Raw genomic sequence first — 20,763 nt, forward strand, 5'->3', positions numbered from 1 at the left:
TGGCAGCTCATTCCATACCCATACCACCCTCTGTGTGTAAACGTTGCCCCTTAGGTCTCTTTTATATCTTTCCCCTCACACCCTAAACCTATGTCCTCTAGTTCTGGACCCCCCTCACCCCAGGAAAAAGACTTTGCCTATTTACCCTATCCATACCCCTCATAATTTTGTAACCTCGATAAGGTCACCCTTCAGCCTCCGACACTCCGGGGAAAACAGCCCCAGCCTGTTCAGCCTCTCCCTATAGCTCAAATCCTCCCTCTGGCAACATCCTTGTAAATCTTTTCTGAACCCTTTCAAGTTTCATAACATCCTTCCGATAGGAAGGAGACCAGAATTGCACGCAATGTTCCAACAGTGGCCTAACCAATGTCCTGTACAGCCGCAACATGACCTCCCAACCCCTGTACACAATATTCTGACCAATACCAAACGCCTTCTTCATGGATCCTATCATAGATTGCATCTACTGCTCTGCCCTCATCAATCCTCTTTTTTACTTCTTCAAAAAACTCAATCAAGTTTGTCAGACATGTTTTCTCAAAAACAAAGCCATGTTGACTATTATTAATCAGTCCTTGTCTTTCCAAATACATGTACATCCTGTCCCTCAGGATTCCTTCCAACAACTTGCCCACCACTGACGTCAGGCTCACTGGTCTACAGTTCCCTGGCTTGTCCTTACCACCTTTCTTAAACAGTGGTACCACGTTAGCCAACCTCCAGTCTTCTGGCACCTCACCTGTGACTACTGATGTTACATATATCTCAATAAGAGGCCCAGCACGGTCAGGTTATTTTACAGGGAGAAGGTGCAAAATGTTCACACTTGTGGACAGCGACAAGGGCAACTGTAAAACTGTATATTTAAAACATAGGGAGGCATGGAGTAACAGGAGATTGGGTTCTTCTGTGGTTGTTTGTCATTTCGCAATCACTGAACCTGACACCTTTTGAAATATAGATGTAAAGGTCAAAAATATACTAACTATAAAATGCAACTAGTTTAGTCTACATCAGAAATACCGGTGACATCCATGAGATGACATTGCGCACTTCAGGTTACTTTAACACTAGATTATAAGCAGTTGTCCATGTCAGAACACTAACCTTCTATGTGTGTCCAACACAGGAATTACTGTGACTGGAGGAGGTGATGTACAGAGTTAAAGTAATATAATGCAGTTGAGCAGTTGCATTTAGTTTTTCGGGTGACTCCTCAGCAAAGTGGATAACTGGATTCGATCATTGTCTTTTCATTTGTTCTTGGTGTCTTAGTTAAATGCATTTGTGCCCAGAGCGCTTGAGTGATTTTCACATCATTTGTTTCTGTCTCACATGAATGGATGACTGCCAATATCTGAGATTTGTATGACTCCAGGTACTGGCTATGGATTCTTAGCTGGACTTTTTTTTAATGCGAGCGTGACAGTTGTCTTCATGTACTCAACAGAGAGAGTGTTCATGAAAGTACAACTCTATCTATCTATTTCTTGCAGTGATGTTACTAAGAAGTAAAGCATATGATTTGCTCTAATTTATACTGGTACTGTATTTAAGATATTTGTAACATTCTTATGTTGGTTAAGGACATTGAATGAAGATCTTGCTATCATGCACGAAATTCCAAGGGAAAATTTATTATGTACTTCTATATTTTCTGACTTTTCCTAACTTCTGTTTGATTCAGTGGCCATCCGATAATTCCCAGTAAGTCTGCTGAATCTTCCATAATAAAAACTGGAAGTGTTGGAACAACATCACATCGGCAGCATCTATGAAGAAATAAACGGAGTTAAGATTTCACACCTAATATGACTCTCCGGAATGAAAGTATAAATTTAAATAGAATTATAGGCAGAATTTTATGTTGTATGGTCGAAAAGAGGGGGACGGTGAAGGGGCATCGATAGGTTAAGAGAGTGAGGAGATTAAATGACAAAATCTACTGGAGCAAGAGGCAAAAGTTGATTAAAAATGATAATAAAGCAAAGCATTGATCCACAGTCGGTGTTCATAACAAAATAAACACCGGATTGGTCTGAAAGCAAAACATTAAAACAAAACACAGGGTGGCATTTGGGATATAATTCAAATCTCCAGACAGAGTTCATGATATGTTCTTGATCTCTGTCAGTCCAAAAGGCTGTAAAGTGTTTAATAAGAAGATGAGCTGCTGTCTGTAAATCTTATCTAATGTGGCTGTAGGCTGAAGACAGAAATATGCATGTGAAGGCGAAATGGCAAGCGACCAGAAGATTGGGGTCATGCTTGCAGACTTGAGTTGAGGTGTTCTGTAAAGTGGTCACCAAGTCTTTGATCTCCGTGATGTGAAGGAGAATGGATTGTGAGCAGCAACTATAGTAGACTAAAGATTGGAAAATAATAGAAATTCATTGAGAAAAATTATTGAAGGATTGCAATTGAAAGAAGGGATGGTCCCCCTTTTCGGAAACTGCTTTGTTTTCTACTCACTGACTATAAATCTGTGCAAAGCTAAGGCATTTTTTTGAATAAGTAAATGGCTGCTTCACCTGGAAAGGAGTGCTTGGAATGAGGAGAGCAGAATTCAAGGTACAGATGTTCCTCTTCCTGTCATTGCATGGAAAGGGACTGATTTAGGGTGATTAGTGGAGTGGTCCAGATGCCAGAAGAAACGATCCCTTCAAAATTCTGATTTAGGAAGGCAAAATGTTTGGGAGTTGCATCATGGTGGAAGTGGCAGAGGTATATCCTTTTGAACATTGATTCTGGTGGGGTTTGAATTGAGGACAATTCTGTGTAAATATGTAGAAATCAGGTCAGGTACAGTTGAGGGCCCTGTCAATTGCAGTTGGGGGAAAATCCTTCATTAAGGAAAAAGGAAGTCCTTTAGGAAGCGCTTTTGTGAAAAGTCGCATAATCAGATTTGATAGAGTCTGAGATACTGACAGAATATCCTTACAAAAAGCAGCATGAGAGAAAGTAAAGTCAAGATGGCTGTGTAAGTTGTAATGAATATTAGTACACAGATTAGTAGAAATGGAGACAAAGAAGTTGAGAAAGGGAAGCAACCTGTTAGAGATGGATCATGAGAAAGTTAGTGGAAATTGAGAACAGAATTGATTTGTTTTTTGTACAGTTCCGAATGAGGGCAGCAAGTGCTGATGTTTTCTACTTATTCTGCTTTTTGTGGTAAGCTCACACTTCAGACAGCAGTTAGAGTCAATGAATATTAATTGTGGGATTATTACAGTAGTCACGCATGCTGATTAATGTAGTTTATTTGAAAGTGTAATTTTATACCTTTTTTGATCTGTTGATTATTGAGTTTATTCCTGCAGTCAGTTCCTTCTGAATAAGTATTTTAAGATAATTTTTAAAAAATGAAAATTCAAAACCATTTGTTGTGGGTTTTTGTGCTCGATACATATTTTGCCCCTTTTAAACCTGTACATTTCGAAGTATATGTATTGCTGTCACCATCTAGTAGAAGATGGAGGATGTCTGTATCAGCAACAATACTAGACTTTTCATTGCAGGTATCTGCTACCTACAGATCAGACACACGAGGGTAGATGCAAGCCAAAATCTGGTCTGCTTTGCACATAGCCTGAACGTGTTATCTTAACTACTGCACTAGTCCAAATTATCATTGCCCAAATGAGCATAGTTCAAGTCACAGTCAGTGCTATAAATGTCATACTTAATGCTGTCCAGGTTTCCTGGGGTTTTATCATTAACATGTTGCCTGGTCTATCTGGAAACCAATACTGTTTTGAGTTAAAAGTCAAACTGAAAAATTCACAATGGCATTGTGATTGCCTGCTGGGGAGTGTGTACACAGCTACTCTGAAGCCTTACTTGACTAATTCCAAAAAGCTTGAATACGTTTTAAGAACTGCCATTCAAAAGGAGACTTCAGGTTCCCTCATGCCCTGTCAGAAGCCAACTCCTCAGTGAAGCTGTTCAATTGCATCTCCTTGTTCTTTCTTTGTGTCCTTTTGTATGTTTGTTCAAATATGTATTATGATGTCTTAATTATATACTCTTGGTTTCAGTAGCCACTTGCATTCAATTGGGCGTTCTCTATCCTAACAAACTGAGGGAATTTTGTTCCTCTTTTGTTTCAAGCTTCTGTACAATACAGGATCTGTGCTCAATGTTAAGTCACCAACAGCAGATATAGTCTTTCACAACCTATACTCATAATTGTGTAAAAGCTCCTTTAACCATCTTTTTCGTTCACTCTGAAACATCAACTTTCCAGTATTCCTTGAAAACTATAACGTCACCAAAAACTCATTTTCTTTGGGGGGAATATGAGTGTCTCTGAAAGGGTGTGTGTGAGAGCGCGAGTGTAAAGGTGTTTAAGTCTGTGAAAGGGTGTGTACGGGGGTGTATGAGAGAGGGTCTGAGCGTGTGTGTGTGTGTGTGTGTGTGTAGTACAATAGTTGAGGCCATCCCCATGGGTACCGAACTTGGCTATGAGCCTCTGCTCGGCACACGGACAGACAGACGCACACATACGTACCCCCTCTCTCTGAAAGGGTGTGTACGGGGGTGTATGAGAGAGGGTCTGAACGTGTGTGTGTGTGTGTAGTACAATGGTTGAGGCCATCCCCATGGGTACCGAACTTGGCTATGAGCCTCTGCTCGGCACACGGACAGACAGACGCACACATACGTACCCCCTCTCTCATACACCTACACATTCACCCCCCGCCCACACACACACTTAAATGCCTTTACACTCACGCTCACACACACGCGCACACATACATATAAGTTTGTGCAGTGAATTTGTACTTGCAGAATTACATTTTACTTCCACGTAAGATTCTGTAGATCCATTTTTTAGATTAGAATCAGTCTGGCCATTGTGGCACAGACAGCCTCACAGGGAGTTAACACCTTCAATATCTTACCTGGGTCCACGGGACACCAATTGTTAAAGTGCACTTGAGAATGTAACTTTTTAAAAAAAGTTTGCAATTTACAAATGAAAGAACTGAAATCTACATGCTAATTCTAAAAGATGGGAGACTTAACAAACAATCCAGGTTTTTTTCAATATATAATTTCAGTTACATCACACTGTAAACGTTTGCTATAAATTCTGTGTCTTACAATGTTATTCTCCACAATCACCTGATGAAGGAGCACTCCAAAATCTCATGCTTCAAATAAACCTGTTGGACTATAACCTGGTATTGTGTGTTTTTTAACTTTCCACAGGTTAACCATTCTAGGTGGAGAAATTTCTCCTTTGCACTCCTTAGGTCAGTGGGAACATCCTTCATATGTTTACCCTGTCCAGTCCTGTTTGAGTTTTATAGGGGTCAGTGTGCACCCCCCCCCCCAACCTGAGATTCTACTGAACTCCAGTGAAGTTAGTGTTAATTGATCCAGTCTCTTGTCATACGTCAGTTCTGTCAGGAGTCGGTCTGGCAAATCCCTCCATAGCCAGAACATTCTTCCTCAGCTAAGGAGACCAAAACTGTGTTTAATACTCCAGGTGAGGACTCACCAAGGCTCTGTATAACTGCAGCAAAACAGCCCTGCTCCTATATTTGAATTCCCTTGCTATGAAGGCAACATACTAATTGCCTTCCTCACCACCTGCTGTATCTGCATGCTTACTTTCAGGAATTGGAGTACAAGGACACCCAGGTGTTGTTGCACCACCCCCCCTTTCCAAATTGGTTGCCATCTATGTAATAATCTGCCTTCCTGGTTTTGCTGCTAAAATGGATAACTTCACATTTATTCACATTATACTTCACCTGCCATGCATCAGCCCACACACTCAACTTGTCCAAATTGTGCTGAGGCATCTCTGCATCCTCACAGTCCACCCTCCCACCCAATGTTGTCACCTGCAAAGTGGAGATATTACATCTTGTTCCCTCATCTCGATTCTCAATTTTACTTTGAATAACTGGGGTCCAAGCAATGATTACTGCAGTAACCTACTAGCCATTACCTGCCACTGTGAAAAAGGCCTATTTATTCCTATTCTGTGCTTCCTAATTACCAATCACTTCTCCATTTATGTAAATACATTACTCCCAATACCATGCACTTTAACTTTACATGCTAATTTCTTTTGTACACATAAATAAACCATACTCCCTCTGATAGGACACAGCAGTGAACCTGTTAATTAAATCAAACGTCCCAGAAAGCTCATCTTGCCTCGTAATCTGTAAAAACATGATGACTGAGAACTCTAAAATTGCACTATTTAAAGAAAATGATATCAATTTATTCTTTAACTCTAAAAGTGAACATTAAACAACAATTATTCACACAACTCTAAGCCCCCTATTCTCTTAACTGCTTATTACCTGCTTCCAACTCTATAACAATAGAGCTCCGGTTTCCTCCCACAGTCCAAAGATGTGCAGGTCATGTAAATTGGCCATGCTAAATTGCCCGTAGTGTTAGGTAAGGGGTAAATGTAGGGGTATGGGTGGGTTGCGCTTCGGCGGGTAGGTGTGGACTTGTTGGGCCGAAGGGCCTGTTTCCACACTGTAATCTAATCTAAATCTAAATCTAAATATGCTGTTCCAATAAGATACTTATTAAAATTACATCAACTTAATTTCAAGAAAATCACACAGCAGCTGTCATCTTCGATTTCTGTCTGCCGGCTGACGATCCCCCGGGTCGTCATCTTTCTTTTCACTGTGAATGTGTTTCATATGAGAAGGTACCTTTGATAGAGAGTATTTCCTAATTTCCTGGGTGTGTCTCGATGGCAGTTTCTCTGTCTCCAATTTTCAAAATGCCTGTGTTTTTATATCCCCAACGTCGGATCGTCTCATTGGTTCAATATTGGCAAAACAATAAATTCAAACTCAATTGGGTTTTATTATTCTGGGGCATAATTTAAACTGGTTAAGTTCGAATTGTTGTCAAAAACAGCAACCAAATCAGGTATTCATTTCACAGCCAAATGTTACATATTTTCAATTTTCCAGTACAGTCTGCCATCTAGTCATATACACAGATGCTTGTAAGCTCTCAGTTCAGGACAGCATTTACTCTGTTAAAGGTACAGTATATGCCTTCAACTTCATAACACTCTGGAAGTTCATTATACATACAAACCACTCTCTCTGCTACAAAAAAGTTGTCCCTTATGTTTTTTTTAATCTTTCTCTCTAACCTTCAAAACATGCCCCCTAGTCTTGAAATCCTCCAAGTGAGGGAAATGACATCTGTAATTCACCTTATCTATGCCCCTCATTATTTTATAAGCCTTTATAAGGTCACCTCTCAATCGCCTGAACTCCAGTGGAAAATGTCCCAGCCTAACCAGCATCTCCCTATAACTCAAACCTTCCAGTCCTAGAAATACCTGGTAAATCTCCTCTATTACCTATTTTTGGTATTTGATCAGGTGCTAGTTTCTCAGCAGGCAGAGACTCTGTGGTAAAATAAAAATGACAAAGAACAAGATAGACTGCATATTTTAATTTCATGATCGCAAGATTTTGTGCGCACATGTATATTTAGATTATTTCTGATTTGTAATCTTTCAGCTTTATGGATCCTCTCTGGTGGACCAACGATACTCTCTAACTCCAACCTTTGAAGAGAATATGAACTGCACCTGACTCAGTGTGTGGATGTTTTTGCAGTTCAGAAAGTAATTTTCAATAGAAACAGCTGGAAAATCACAAATTACAAGGTAGCAAAATAGGGTTCAGCCATGTAACAGAAAATCACTGCACAATTTTGTATACCATTTAGCCAATTATTTCTTGTGGTTTAATGAAGCAGAAATACAGATCTCGGAATTCAGCTTAAATTCAAAAAGATTTGCAAAGAAGCAAAACCCCTTTGGACATTTTATGTCTTAGAACAGAAGAGATTTTCATTTTCCACACAAAGCAATATATTTCCCTCAGCCACTGAGCAATCATTCACAAGTCTTGGTTTTGTTTATTATTCCTTTTTTTGTTCCTTCTTCAATTGCTGGACAATCATTCCAATCCCAGGTCACTTCTCAATCCAGCCCACTTGGAGCTTTATGGCTGGGAGACAGCAAGTAACTTGCTCATTGGCTTATTTCCTGGAGACAAAATGCCCAAAATCTACCAGCTACCTCCCCCTGCTGGTCAAAACTGAAAACGTACCTAAACAAAAAAAAGTTACAAATCAAACAACAGCAGGTTATACCCAACAGGTTTATTTGTACAAGCTAGTGCTTCCAAATAAACCTGTTGGACTATAACCTGATGTTGTGTGATTTTTAATTTTGTCCACCCCAGTCCAACACCATCTCCTCCATAACATAGCTGAACAAAAAAACTGCAGATGCTGGAAATCTGAAACATAAAGCCAAATTGCTGGAGAACCTCAGCGGGTCTCGCAGCATCTGTGGAGAGAAAGCAGTCAATGTTTCAGGTCCGTTGGCCATTCAGAACTGACTGCATCTAAAAAGATAATTATCCTGGAGATTTGGGGTGGGGAGCACAGTGGCAGGACAGTTCCACTTGGGAAACTTGCAGCCTTCAGGACTCAATATCGTGTTAAATAAGTTTAGTGCCTAAGCACTTCCTTCTATGTTCTTTAACCACCCGCACACCCCAGGCTTTGTCCTCACTTGGCTTTGTCTGCTTTCATCGCAGCCAACCCATTTTCAGCCATTAATGGCCCCATTAGCAGCTTTCATAGAGTTATACAGCACAGAAACAGACCTTTCCGTCCAACTCGTCCATGCCAACCAGATATCTTAAATTAAACTAGTTCCATCTGCCTGCGTTTAGCCTATATCCCTCTCAACCTTTCCTACTCACCTACTTGTCCAAATGTCTTTTAAATGTTGTGAGTGTACCCACGTTTACCACTTCCTCCGGCAGATCGTTCCATACATGCACCACCCTATGTGAGAAAAGGTTGTCCCTCTGCTCCCTCTCACCTCAAACCTATGTCCTCTCGTTTTGGACTCCCCTACACTTGGAAAAGGTTATTCACTTTATCAATGCCCGTCAAGATTTATAAACCTGTATAAGGTCACTTTCAGTCTCTGATACTTTTTTTCTGACTCACCATTATCAATTTCTTTGTCTGCACAATTGCTGTTTTCTCCTCCCCTCTCATTTTCTGGGCTTCATCTCCACCTAATGATATGTAGACAGATTCTGGAAAGATTTTAAAATAGCACATTATTGTGGTGGGTGAGTTTAACATCCCTCATATTGATTAGGACTCCCTTAGGACCGGGGGTTTGACTGGGGAGCAATTTGTTAAGGTGTGTGCGGAAGTGTGTTTTGAAACAGTATGTGGATAGTCCAATGAGGGAGAGAGCCATATTGGACCTGGTATTGGAAATGAACCTGGCCAGTTGATCAAAGTTTCAGTGGGGGACCATTATGGGAATAGTGACCATAATTCCATAAGTTTTCAGATACTTATGAATAGGACAAGAGTGGACCTCAGATGACAGTGTTAACTTGGGGAAAGGCCAACAATAACTGAATTAGGCAGGGACTTGAGAATGGGGATTGGAAGTGGCTATTTTAGGGTAAATTCACATCAGCCATGTGGGAGTCTTCTAAAGACCAGCTGATTGGAGTGCAGGACAGGCATGGCAGAATTCAGAAACCTTGGGTGACAGGGCAAATTATCAACATCGAGGCAAATAAAAGCAGACAAAGTCCTTGAAGATTATAGAGAAAGTAGGGAGGAGCTCAAATGGGAAGCTAGGAGGGCTAAATATGTCTTTGGCCAGCAGGGTCAAGGAGAATCATTAGGAGCAGGAGGGAAGCTAAGGAAATAGTAGGCCCATTCAAGGATAAAGGAGGGAGGTTATGTGTGGACCCACAGCAAATGGATAAGATCGTTTAATGAGTACATTGCATCAGTATTCACCAAAGAGAGGGATGTGTGGGACGTTGAGATTAGAGAAAGTTGTCTGAATACTCTTGAGCAGGTCAACATAATGAAGGAGGAAGTGTTAGGTGTCTTGAAATATTATATTAAGGTAGACAGATCCCCAGAGGAACTATCCCAGCATACTGTGGGAGGCAAGGGAAGAAATATCAGGGGCCCTAACAAATATCGTTGCATCCTCTTTGATCTCAGGCGAGGTTCCAGAGGACTAGAGAATGGCCAATGTTGTTCCTTTGCTTCAGAAGGGAAACAGATAATCCAGGTAATTACAGACCAGTGAGCCTTATGTCAGTCATGGGGAAGCTTTTGGAGAAGATCCGGAGAGACAGAAGTTTGTTCATGTTTGGGAGTGAATGGACTTGTTAGTGATAGGCAGCATGGGTTTGTGCGTGAAGGTCATGTTTCACCAAATTGGCTGAGTTTTCTTGAGGTGACAAGAATGATTGAGGGAAGGGCTGTGAATGTTGTCTGCATGGACTTTAGTAAGGCATTTGATAAAGTACCTCATGGCAGGCTGGTACAGAAGGTCGAGTCTCATGGGATGCAGAGTGAGCTAGCTAGAGAGTGTAGTAAGTGGTGTTGAAATGCCGATCAGCCATGATTGAATGGCAGAGTGGATTCGATGGGCTGAATGGCCTTACTTCCACTCCTATGTCTTATGGTCTTATGATACAAAACTGGCTTGGTCATAGAAGACAGAAAGTAGTGGTTCTTTTCAGAATGGAGATGAGTAACTAGTGGTGTTCCACAGGGATCAGTGCTGGGGCCTTCATATATTACAAACAACAAATGATCTGGAGGAAAATGTAGCTGATTAGTAAGTTTGCAGATAACACCAAAATTGGCAGAGTTGCAGGTAGTAAGAAGGATTGTCAAAGGATGCAGCAGGATATAGTTTGCACATTTGGATAGTGAAATAGTAGATGGAGTTTAATCTAGACAAAAGTGAGGTGATGCATTTTGGAAGATCAAATTCAGGTGTGAATTGCATGATAAATGGCAGAACCCTTCGGAGCATTGACATACTGAGGGATCTGGGTGTACAAGTCCACAGGTCCCTGAAAATGAGTAACACAGGTGGATAAGGTGGTAAGGAAGGCACACAGCACGCTTGACATCATTGGTCTCGGCATGGAATATAAAAGTGAGCAAGTCATCTTACAGCTGTATAAAACTATAGTTCTGCCACATTTGGAATATTGCATGGAACGTGCTGCCAGTGGAGATGGTGGGTACCTGGAACGCACTGCCAGTGGAGATGGTGGGTACCTGGAACGCACTGCCAGTGGAGATGGTGGGTATCTGGAAGGTGCTGCCAGTGGAGGTGGTGGATACCTGGAACGCGCTGCCAGTGGAGGTGGTGGGTATCTGGAATGCGCTGCCAGTGGAGGTGGTGGGTACCTGGATCGCACTGCCAGTGGAGATGGTGGGTACCTGGAACGCACTGCCAGTGGAGATGGTGGGTATCTGGAATGTGCTGCCAGTGGAGGTGGTGGGTACCTGGAATGTGCTGCCAGTGGAGATGGTGGGTACCTGGAATGCACTGCTAATAGAGGTGGTGGATACCTGGAACGCGCTGCCAGTGGAGGTGGTGGATACCTGGAACGCGCTGCCAGTGGAGGTGGTGGGTATCTGGAATGCGCTGCCAGTGGAGGTGGTGGGTACCTGGATCGCACTGCCAGTGGAGGTGGTGGATACCTGGAACGCGCTGCCAGTGGAGGTGGTGGGTACCTGGAACGCGCTGCCAGTGGAGGTGGTGGGTACCTGGAACGCACTGCCAGTGCAGATGGTGGGTACCTGGAATGCACTGCCAGTGGAGATGGTGAGTATCTGGAACGTGCTGCCAGTGGAGGTGGTGGGTACCTGGAATGCGCTGCCAGTGGAGGTGGTGGGTACCTGGATCGCGCTGCCAGTGGAGGTGGTGGGTACCTGGAACAGGCTGCCAGTAGAGGTGGTGGGTACCTGGAACGCGCTGCCAGTGGAGGTGGTGGGTACCTGGAACGCGCTGCCAGTGGAGGTGGGTACCTGGAACGCGCTGCCAGTGGAGGTGGTGGGTACCTGGAATGTGCTGCCAGTGGAGGTGGTGGAAGCAGGTATGTTAGCAGTGTTTAAGGTGTACCTTGGTAGACCAATGAACTGGAGGCGAACAGAGGGATGGAAATCACCCATGGGCAATAAACAGCGGGTCTAAATAAAGATTAGGAATCGGCACAGGCTTGGTGGGCCAAAGGGCCTGTTCCTGAGCTGTACTGTATTGTATATTGTATTGTATTCACAAATACAGCAGCAGCACATCCCGCAGAGAATCAGGGGTATCCCAACAGCAGCTTCCAGCCTTCTGTGTTTAACTGCACGTGTGCCCCAGACGTTTCTGTCACTTTTGCAAAATGATGACAGTGAACATTTAGATTATTTTATTACAACTGGAACATTTAGGTTAATTTAATTTGTTGTTCAGTGTCTCAGACTCAAGGTCATGCTGCCTGCTGTATATTGATGTGATTCAAGTTTAATTTGTGTCAGTGTGCTAGCTGTGCCAAGTTGAATCACAGGAAAGAATGATGAATTTGTTATTTTAAGTCCACCTTTTTAAGATGTGTTTGCAGACATGCTACAAACACAAGTTAGACATTCTGATTTCAAACTTTAATCTTGTTTTTGGGTCACAATTTCCTGATTCAATTTGTGAAAAGTATCCCTTTTTATTTCACCTTCTGGTTTCTTAATTTCCTATTTTGCCAGCAGACTAGCACAGATCTGCCTTGTGTTTTTTTTGAGTAAATAAACTGCCATCTTTCTTTCAGAGTTGTGCTTAGCATTCATCTGTGCATTTGGTACTTCCCTTCTACTCTCACGGCACGTTATCTTGTCGGTGTAGTTGTTTGGCATCTTGCCTGGTACATACCAGCAACTTCCTAGTTTTTGGTTGTGTACTTCACTGATCAGTCTGTGAATCTCCAGGAGAAACCAACTGTTCAGTACATGTTGGTTTAATCCTGCAGATTAGCAGTATTCCTAATCCCCTTCGCCTGTTCCATTCCCATTCCCCATGTTCCCTTTCCCTTCAATCATCTATCTAACACATTGTTTTTCCCGTATTAGTAATTGCTTATATTAGGCAGCATTCTGTTAACTCCGTGCTAAACACTTTTTTCTTCCTCAACATCCTTCCTCTAACACAGAGCCTAATACATGTACTTTCCACTGGGCCTGGGCTTTTAGGTCATTCAACATCACATTCTCTCTTTTTTTGGACAAAGTCAAATAATTCACACTTACTCACATTTATTTTTGCCCATTCACTTAGGTTCTTGATCCTTATTAATGAGACTAACTTTTTATTGCAGGTTTTTAATCATAAATAAATATATATTCCCGCAATACCTGCAGTGGGATTTCCAGACCATTCGTCTAGTCCTCAGAATTACTAATCCAGTAAATTGCCATTATGCGATGTTTCTCCCTCAGCTAGAGGCGGGTACAGTTACAACATTTAAAAATCATTTGGACAAATACATGGATAGAAAAGGTTGAGAGGGATATGGGCCAAATGCAGACAAATGGGACTAGTTCAGTTTAAGAAACCTGGTTGGCATGGACGAGTTGGGCCGAAGGGTCTGCGTTGGAGAAACTCAACAAGTCTGGCAGTATCTGTGGAGAGAGAAACTGAGCTAATGCTTCAAATCCTATTTGACTCTCCTTTAGAGATGATCTGGTTTGCCTCCTACCATTCTGGTAGTCACATGATTGAATGACAACAGATCCGGACATGACATGAGGAAAACTCCATGTGCGAAGAGCTCTGGGAACGATATGTTCAAGTCACATGTTTCTATTAAACATGTTACAATTATCACACCACATACCTCAAATTGCTCTCATTCTGACTCCCAAATTCTTATTATCTGAAAGAATTCCACATAATTTGCACTTGACTGAATTGGTGCTATTTCCTGCATCACGCCAGGGAGATATTTCACAGCTTGACCCCTCACTCACCAAAATGTTTAACTGAACTTTACTGGCACCGTGCTTGTGGTCGTGGAGTGTGGAAAGTCAACGAAGTAGTTGGACTAGGTCACAATGGCTCCCAGCACAGCCATAACCTCACCTTCACCTTTGATACCACAATCAGTATTAACGATATTTCACTCCAAGTCTCTGGCTGGTTACCTGCTATGGTGATGTTCGTATGTTTGGAAGTTCAGAGCATGCAGGCTTGAAAGGATGGGGCAGTCATTTGCCCAATTTTTTTAATATACATTCCTGGGAAGTCAGCGTTGCTGTCTGGGCCAGCATTTATGTTTAGTTGCCTTGAGAGGGTGGGAGTGAGCCGTCTTCTTGAACTGCTGCAGTGCATTTGGCGTTGATGGACCCCAGCACTGATGGGGAGGGGGTTTCAGGATTTTGACACTGAAGGAATGGCAAATCAGGCTGTTGAGTGGCTTGGTGGGGAGCTTGCAATGTTGGTATTCCTACGCATCTGCTACACCTGTCCTTCTCGATGGCTGTGCTTGTGGGTTTGGAACTAAGTTCTCTCTAATTATTTTTTCTGCTGCAGGGACCTCCAGCTTTCATGCAGAGCAGTGGTTTCCAAAAGTACACCCAACACCAAGCAGCTTAGAGGGAGCGTAGATTTGAAAAGTGTTGGGTGCACTACTTTTCATCATTTCTATAAATGATTTGGATGCGAGCATAAGAGGTATAGGTAGTAAGTTTGCAGATGACTCCAAAATTGGAGGTGTAGTGGACAGCGAAGAGGGTTACCTCAGATTACAACAGGATCTTGATCAGATGGGCCAATGGGCTGAGAAGTGGCAGATGGAGTTTAATTCAGATAAATGCGAGGTGCTGCATTTTGGGAAAGCAAATCTTATTCCTATCGGAAAGATGTTGTGAAACATGAAAGGGTTCAAAAAAGATTTACAAGGATGTTGCTAGGGTTGGAGGATTTGAGCTATAAGGAGAGGCTGAACAGGCTGGGGCTGTTTTCCCTGGAGCGTCGGAGGCTGAGGGGTGACCTGATAGAAGTTTGTAAAATTATGAGGGGCATGGATAGGGTAAATAGACAAAGTCTTTTCCCTGGAGTGGGGGAGTCCAGACCAAGAGGGCGTAGGTTTAGGGTGAGAGGGGAAAGATACGAAAGAGACCTACGGGGCAACCTTTTCACACAGAGGGTGGTACGGGTATGGAATGAGCTGCCAGAGAACGTGGTGGAGGCTGGTACAATTGCAATATTTAAAAGGCACATGGATGGGGATATGAATAGAAAGGGTCTGGAGGAATATGGGCCGGGTGCCGGCAGATATCCAAACCCTAGATTGGGTTGGGATATCTGGTTGGCTTGGACAAGTAAGACGGAAGGGGCTGTTTCCATGCTCTATAACTCTATGACACTAAGTGCTAAGGATCGTTGGTGAATTTCTGCATTGCATCTTGTAGTTACTACACACTGCTGCTCCTGACAGTTGGTGATAGAACAAGTGGAGAGTATTGCATCACACTCCTGGTTTGTGCCTTGTAGATGGTGGACAGGCTTTGGGGAGTCAGGAGGTAAGTTACTCACTGCTGGATTCCAAGCCTCTGACTTGCTCTTGTAGCTAATATAGGGTGAGTCCAGTTCAGTTTCTGGTCAATGGTAACCCTCAGGATATTGATAGAGGGGGATTCAGTGATGAAATGCCATTTAATGCCATTTTAAAAATTCACTTTATTCAAACAATGTCCACAATTCATCAATCGCGTTATAGCCAATTCACGCTGATGAAACACACATTATAGCAGAATAACCTGTACATAGTCATTGAAGCAATTTGGTTCTGTACAGCAGCATATCAAGGAAATAAACATTGGAGTTGTGACTCTGTCTAAACAGACCAAAGGAATGAGGGGGGATCAAATTGAAACTCACAGAATACTGAATGGCCTGGACAGAGACATTGGGAAGATGTTTCCATTGCTAGGAGGGACTAGGACCTGAAGGCACAGCTTTAGAGTAAAGTGAAGATCCTTTAGAATGGAGATAATGAGAAACGTCTTCAGCCAGCGAGTGGGGAATCTATGGAATTCACTGCCACAGAAGGCTGTGGAGGCCAGGTCATTGACTATGTTTAAGACAGAGATAGATAGGTTCTTGATTGTCAAGGCAATCAAGGTTTACGGGAGACAGCGGCTGAGAAATGTTTCAGCCATGATTGAATGGCGGAGCAGACGTGATTGGCTGAATGCTTAATCTCTGCTCCTGGGTATTATAGTATCATTTACTTGACCCAGACCAAATTTACATGCATTTGAGGTACCAGAAGGGTCCAATAACTTCAGCATCCCTCACCATACTCCTGCTGGATCATAGGGATGCTGTTCTCTTATTAGAGAGAGGGGACCAGTGGTGAGATTCACCTCACAAGGATGCAAGATGGCGCTCAATATGGTCGACTCCTTGCAAGCTTCTGCGTGCAGATCTAAGTTTCACATTTCATACAATCATAGTACACTCTTCAAACTTAATAGGGTACTCTAGAAATTACGAATAACTATGTTATATCTAAACTCACATGTTTGAAGCTCTTCTGATCCTCAAAGCCAGCTTACAGGATGAAGGCAGCAGACCTCATGGTACCCATGACCCAATCGACCAGCCCAGAAGAAGGCCAGGCCAGCCGATGGCAGCCTACGTGAGCCCCAGGCTTGGATCCTGCCGGAAAATGGAGGGACCTGAGAAACCTGCCCCAGGAAGAACCAATACAAAATGCTCCCGACCCCATAAGACACCTGCCTGACATGGAATGTATCAGACCAAACACTTCTGCAAAAACGTGGCTGGACCTGGTTAAAAAAAAACACACAGTACCTGCCACATTGGGTCCTAAGCAGACCCTCTGCAAAAATACACTAAACTGCAAGCTACCTGCTCCACAGGGTCCTGGGAAGGATCACTTACCTGGAAGCAGTCACAATCCACTCCACCAGACCACCGCACCACTCAAATTTAAGAAACCTGTGAGGAAGCGGGGTAAGCGTGCCAGCCTGCTAGTAAGACTGAGACTACGCTGTTTTAAGACACCCCCCGCTTCCGAGCTTACTCACAGCAAATATACAATCTCTGGAGAACAAGATGGACATACTCAGATCACGGCTCAGCTTCCAGCGTGAACTGCAGGAGTGTTGTGCACTCTGCTTCATAGAAACCTGGCTCAACCCATTCATTCCCGACTGCACACTTCAGGCTAATGGTTTTTCTATCCATTTTATGGACCGTACAGCATCCTCGGGTAAGACAAAGGGTGGAGGGGTTTGCTTTTTAATCAACCACTTGTGGTGCATGGACATTGCAACCCTGGGCAGCCATTGCTCCTTAAACCTTGAATTCCTCACCATCAAATGCTGCCCCTTCTATCTACCACGGGAATTTACTGCTGCTAAACTAACTGCTATGTACATACTGCCACAAGCAAAGGTTGAGGAAGCTCTGGAGGTGCTGTACTCTACCACTAACACCCTCGAGACAGAACACCCTGAGGCCCTGTTTATTGTAACTGGTGACTTCAATCAAGCCAATCTAAGGAAAGTGTTGTCCACGTACCACCAGAACATTACCTGCCTCAAATGGGGCCCGAACATTTTAGACCACTGCTACCCCACTGTGAAAGATGCCTACCGCTCCATTCCCCACCCTCATTTCGGGAACTCCAACCACAATGCTGTGTTTCTTCTCCCAGCTTACAGACAAAAACTCAAGCAGGAGAACCCCTTGCGGATACAGGTCCAGTGCTGGTCAGAGGAGGCAGAGGATCAACTCTGGAATGATTGCGCCGTTTTCAAACAGGGCGCAGGTATCTTGGACGAGTACGCCACCACTGTCACAGACTTTATCAGCAAGTGTGTGGAGGACTGTATACGGAAGAAGTCAATCTGGGTGTTCCCCAACAGGAAACCCTGGATGAATCAGGACATACAGAATCTGCTAAAAACCAGGTGTGAGGCCTTCAGATCAGGACACCCACTCAAAAAAAGGAATCCAAGTATGACCTTTGCATGACCACAGCCAAGGACCAATACTGATCCAAACTAGAGACCCAGACAGACACCCAATGACTATGGCAAGGACTGAATGATATCATAGGTTCGAAAAAGAGACAATGCAAGATAGCAGACGATGACACATCCCTTCCAGAACATCTCAATGCCGTCTATGCTCACTTTGAACAGTATTTCGGCAGAGAGGTAACACCTATTCCGACAGGTCCTGATGAACCTATCCCAATAGTCACTGCATCAGAGGTCAGGTCAGTTTTCCTTCGTGTGAATCCAAGTAAAGCGATGGGACGGAACCGAGTACCAGGCCGTGCACTCAGAGTATGCGCAGATCAACTGGTAGAGTTGCCAGTTAGACATCTTTAACCTCTCCCTGTAGCAGGCCACTGTCCCTGCCTGTTTCAAGAGGGCCAACATCATCCCTGTGCCTAAGAAGGCTCATGCAGCATGTCTCAATGACTACCGCCCAGTGACCCTAACTTTGGTGGTCAAAAAATGCTTTGAAAGGCTGGTCATGGCAGTAATCAACTCCAGCCTCCCCACTCCACTTGACCCACTCCAATTTGCCTATCAGACCAACAGATCCATGTTAGATGCCAGATCACTTGCCCTTCACTCCTCCCTGGAACATCTTGACAGCAAGAACAGTTATGTTAGAATCCTACTCATTGTCTACAGTTCAGCTTTCAACACTATTATCCTCTCAAGACTGATTACTAAACTTAGTGATCTCGGACTACGCCACACTCTCTGCAACTGGATCCTCAGTTCCTTGGCCCACAGGCCACAATCAGTGAAGACTGGGGACAATATTTCATCCTCACTAACACTCAACACTGGAGCCCCCTCAGGGGTATGTACTCAGTCCCCGACAGTACTCACTGTATACTGATGACTGCATCGCCAAATACCAGACTAATGCCATTTACAAGTTCGCTGATGACACCACCATACAGACTGCCGACAGGAGGTGGAAGACCTGGAAAAATGGTGCACTGAGAACAACCAAGCTCTCACTGCAGGCAAAACCAAGGAGCTCATTACTGACTTTTGGCGAAATGTTACTCATGCCCCCCTATATATTAAAAGCACAGAGGTGGAAAGAGTAGACAGTGTCAAGCTCCTGGGAGTGGTCATCCACAACAAGCTTTCTTGGACTCTTCATGTGGACGCACTGGTTACAAAGGCCCAACAACATCTCTTCTTCCTCAAGCAGCTGAGGAAATTTGGCATGACGGTTAGTACCCTTGCCAGAGCGCTTTAGGGAACATCTCCGGGACACCCGCATCAATCAACCACACCGCCCTGTGGCCCAACATTTCAGCTCCCCCTCCCACTCTGCCAAGGACATGGAGGTCCTGGGTCTCCTTCACCGCCTCTCCCTCACCACCCGACGCCTGGAGGAAGAACGCCTCATCTTCCGCCTCGGAACACTTCAACCCCAGGGCATCAATGTGAACTTCAACAGTTTCCTCATTTCCTCTTCCCCCACCTCATCCCAGTTCCACACGTCCAGCTCAGCACTGTCCCCATGACTTGTGCTACCTGCCTATCTTCTTTTCCACCTATCCACTCCACCCTCCTCCCTGACCTATCACCTTCATCCCCTCCCCCACTCACCTATTGTACTCTATGCTACTTTCTCCCCACCCCCACCCTCCTCTCATTTGTCTCTCCACCCTTCAGGCACTCTGCCTGTATTCCTGATGAATGGCTTTTGCCCGAAACGTTGAGTTTACTGCTCCTCGGATGCTGCCTGAACTGCTGTGCTTTTCGAACACCACTAATCCAGAATCTGGTTACCAGTATCTGCAGTCATTGTTTTTACCTAACTTTCATAGTGTGCCATTGAGAGCATTCTGTCTGGATGTATCACTACCTGGTATGGCAACTGTACCATTCAAGATCAGAGACGGTTACAGAGAGTGGTGAACTCAGCCTGGACAATCACAAAGGCCAACCTCTCACCTATCGAATCCATCTACCAGGCCCGCTGTCAAGGAAACACTGTCAGCTTTCTCAAAGATCCATCCCATCCTGGCAATGCTTTCCTATAACCTCTACCATCGGGGAGAAGGAACAGATGCCTGAACACACACACCAGCCACTTTCAAAACAATTTCTGTTGTTAGAATACTGAATGGACTCACAAACTCTTAGCATTCGCCTCTACCTGTGTTTTTTTTTGTTTTTGCTGCTGTTTACCTATTATTTACTTATCTATGCTACTTAACTATGTGATCTGCTCGCAAGACAAAGCTTTTCACTGTGCCTTGGCACATGGGACAATACATTCAAATCAATTCAACAAGGTTAGAGAGATTATCCTTAGGGTCGCCATCAGAAGTTTGAACGTTTATGGTAATCTCAGCTAGTGTGGGAATTGAATTCACGCTGTTTACACTATTACAAACCGGCCATTCAGCCAACTAAACTATCCATCTTCCCCATCCCCAGGCCCAAACAGAGCCACATGGGACACACGTGTATGGATACAGTGGGCCCAGTGATTGACAGGAGGGCGGGGCGCCGTGCCTCGCGGCGCGATGACGCAGACACGCAGAGCAGTTGGCGCAGGCGCGGTGGTAGCGCGGGCTCCATTTCTCCAGAGGACGGGGACGGCCAGCGCCGGTGATGGAGGCGGTGAACCGCGCTCTTGGGACATTCCCCACCGCCTTGGCCGGAGGCTTGGGGCTCGGTATCTGTGCGACCGGAGCTGCCATCTACCGGGTGGCCACCAGGTAAGCGAGGGGGACCTGCGATGCGGCCCGTTGCGCTCTTCCCCCACCCCCAACTCACCCCTCCACCACCATCCCTCCACCACCTCCCCCCCCCTCTCCCCTC

General features: G+C 44.2%; 1 protein-coding gene and 1 long non-coding RNA gene across 5 annotated transcripts in view; one reads left to right on the top strand and one right to left on the bottom strand.

The window, feature by feature from the left end:
* Positions 1 to 935: 935 nt before the first annotated feature.
* The window catches only part of LOC122540431, a 21,509-nt gene continuing 1,681 nt past the window's right edge, over positions 936 to 20,763 (bottom strand). The window contains exons 2-3 of the long non-coding RNA XR_006309304.1: positions 16,440 to 16,579; positions 936 to 1,775 (exon numbers count right to left, since the gene is read on the bottom strand). This is a non-coding gene — a long non-coding RNA (uncharacterized LOC122540431). The remainder of the gene's footprint in view (positions 1,776 to 16,439; positions 16,580 to 20,763) is intronic.
* Positions 20,490 to 20,763, top strand: part of tmem201 (transmembrane protein 201) — a 167,675-nt gene continuing 167,401 nt past the window's right edge. For 2 of the 4 annotated variants that reach the window (XM_043676178.1, XM_043676180.1), the window contains exon 1: positions 20,490 to 20,660. In XM_043676178.1, the coding sequence (XP_043532113.1) occupies positions 20,554 to 20,660 (107 nt within the window). In that variant the 5' untranslated portion in view covers positions 20,490 to 20,553. The remainder of the gene's footprint in view (positions 20,661 to 20,763) is intronic. The other 2 variants (XM_043676182.1, XM_043676179.1) reach the window with 2 other exon arrangements.

This window comes from Chiloscyllium plagiosum, chromosome 34 (assembly GCF_004010195.1).
Source record: "Chiloscyllium plagiosum isolate BGI_BamShark_2017 chromosome 34, ASM401019v2, whole genome shotgun sequence".
Taxonomy (NCBI): Eukaryota; Metazoa; Chordata; class Chondrichthyes; order Orectolobiformes; family Hemiscylliidae; genus Chiloscyllium; species Chiloscyllium plagiosum.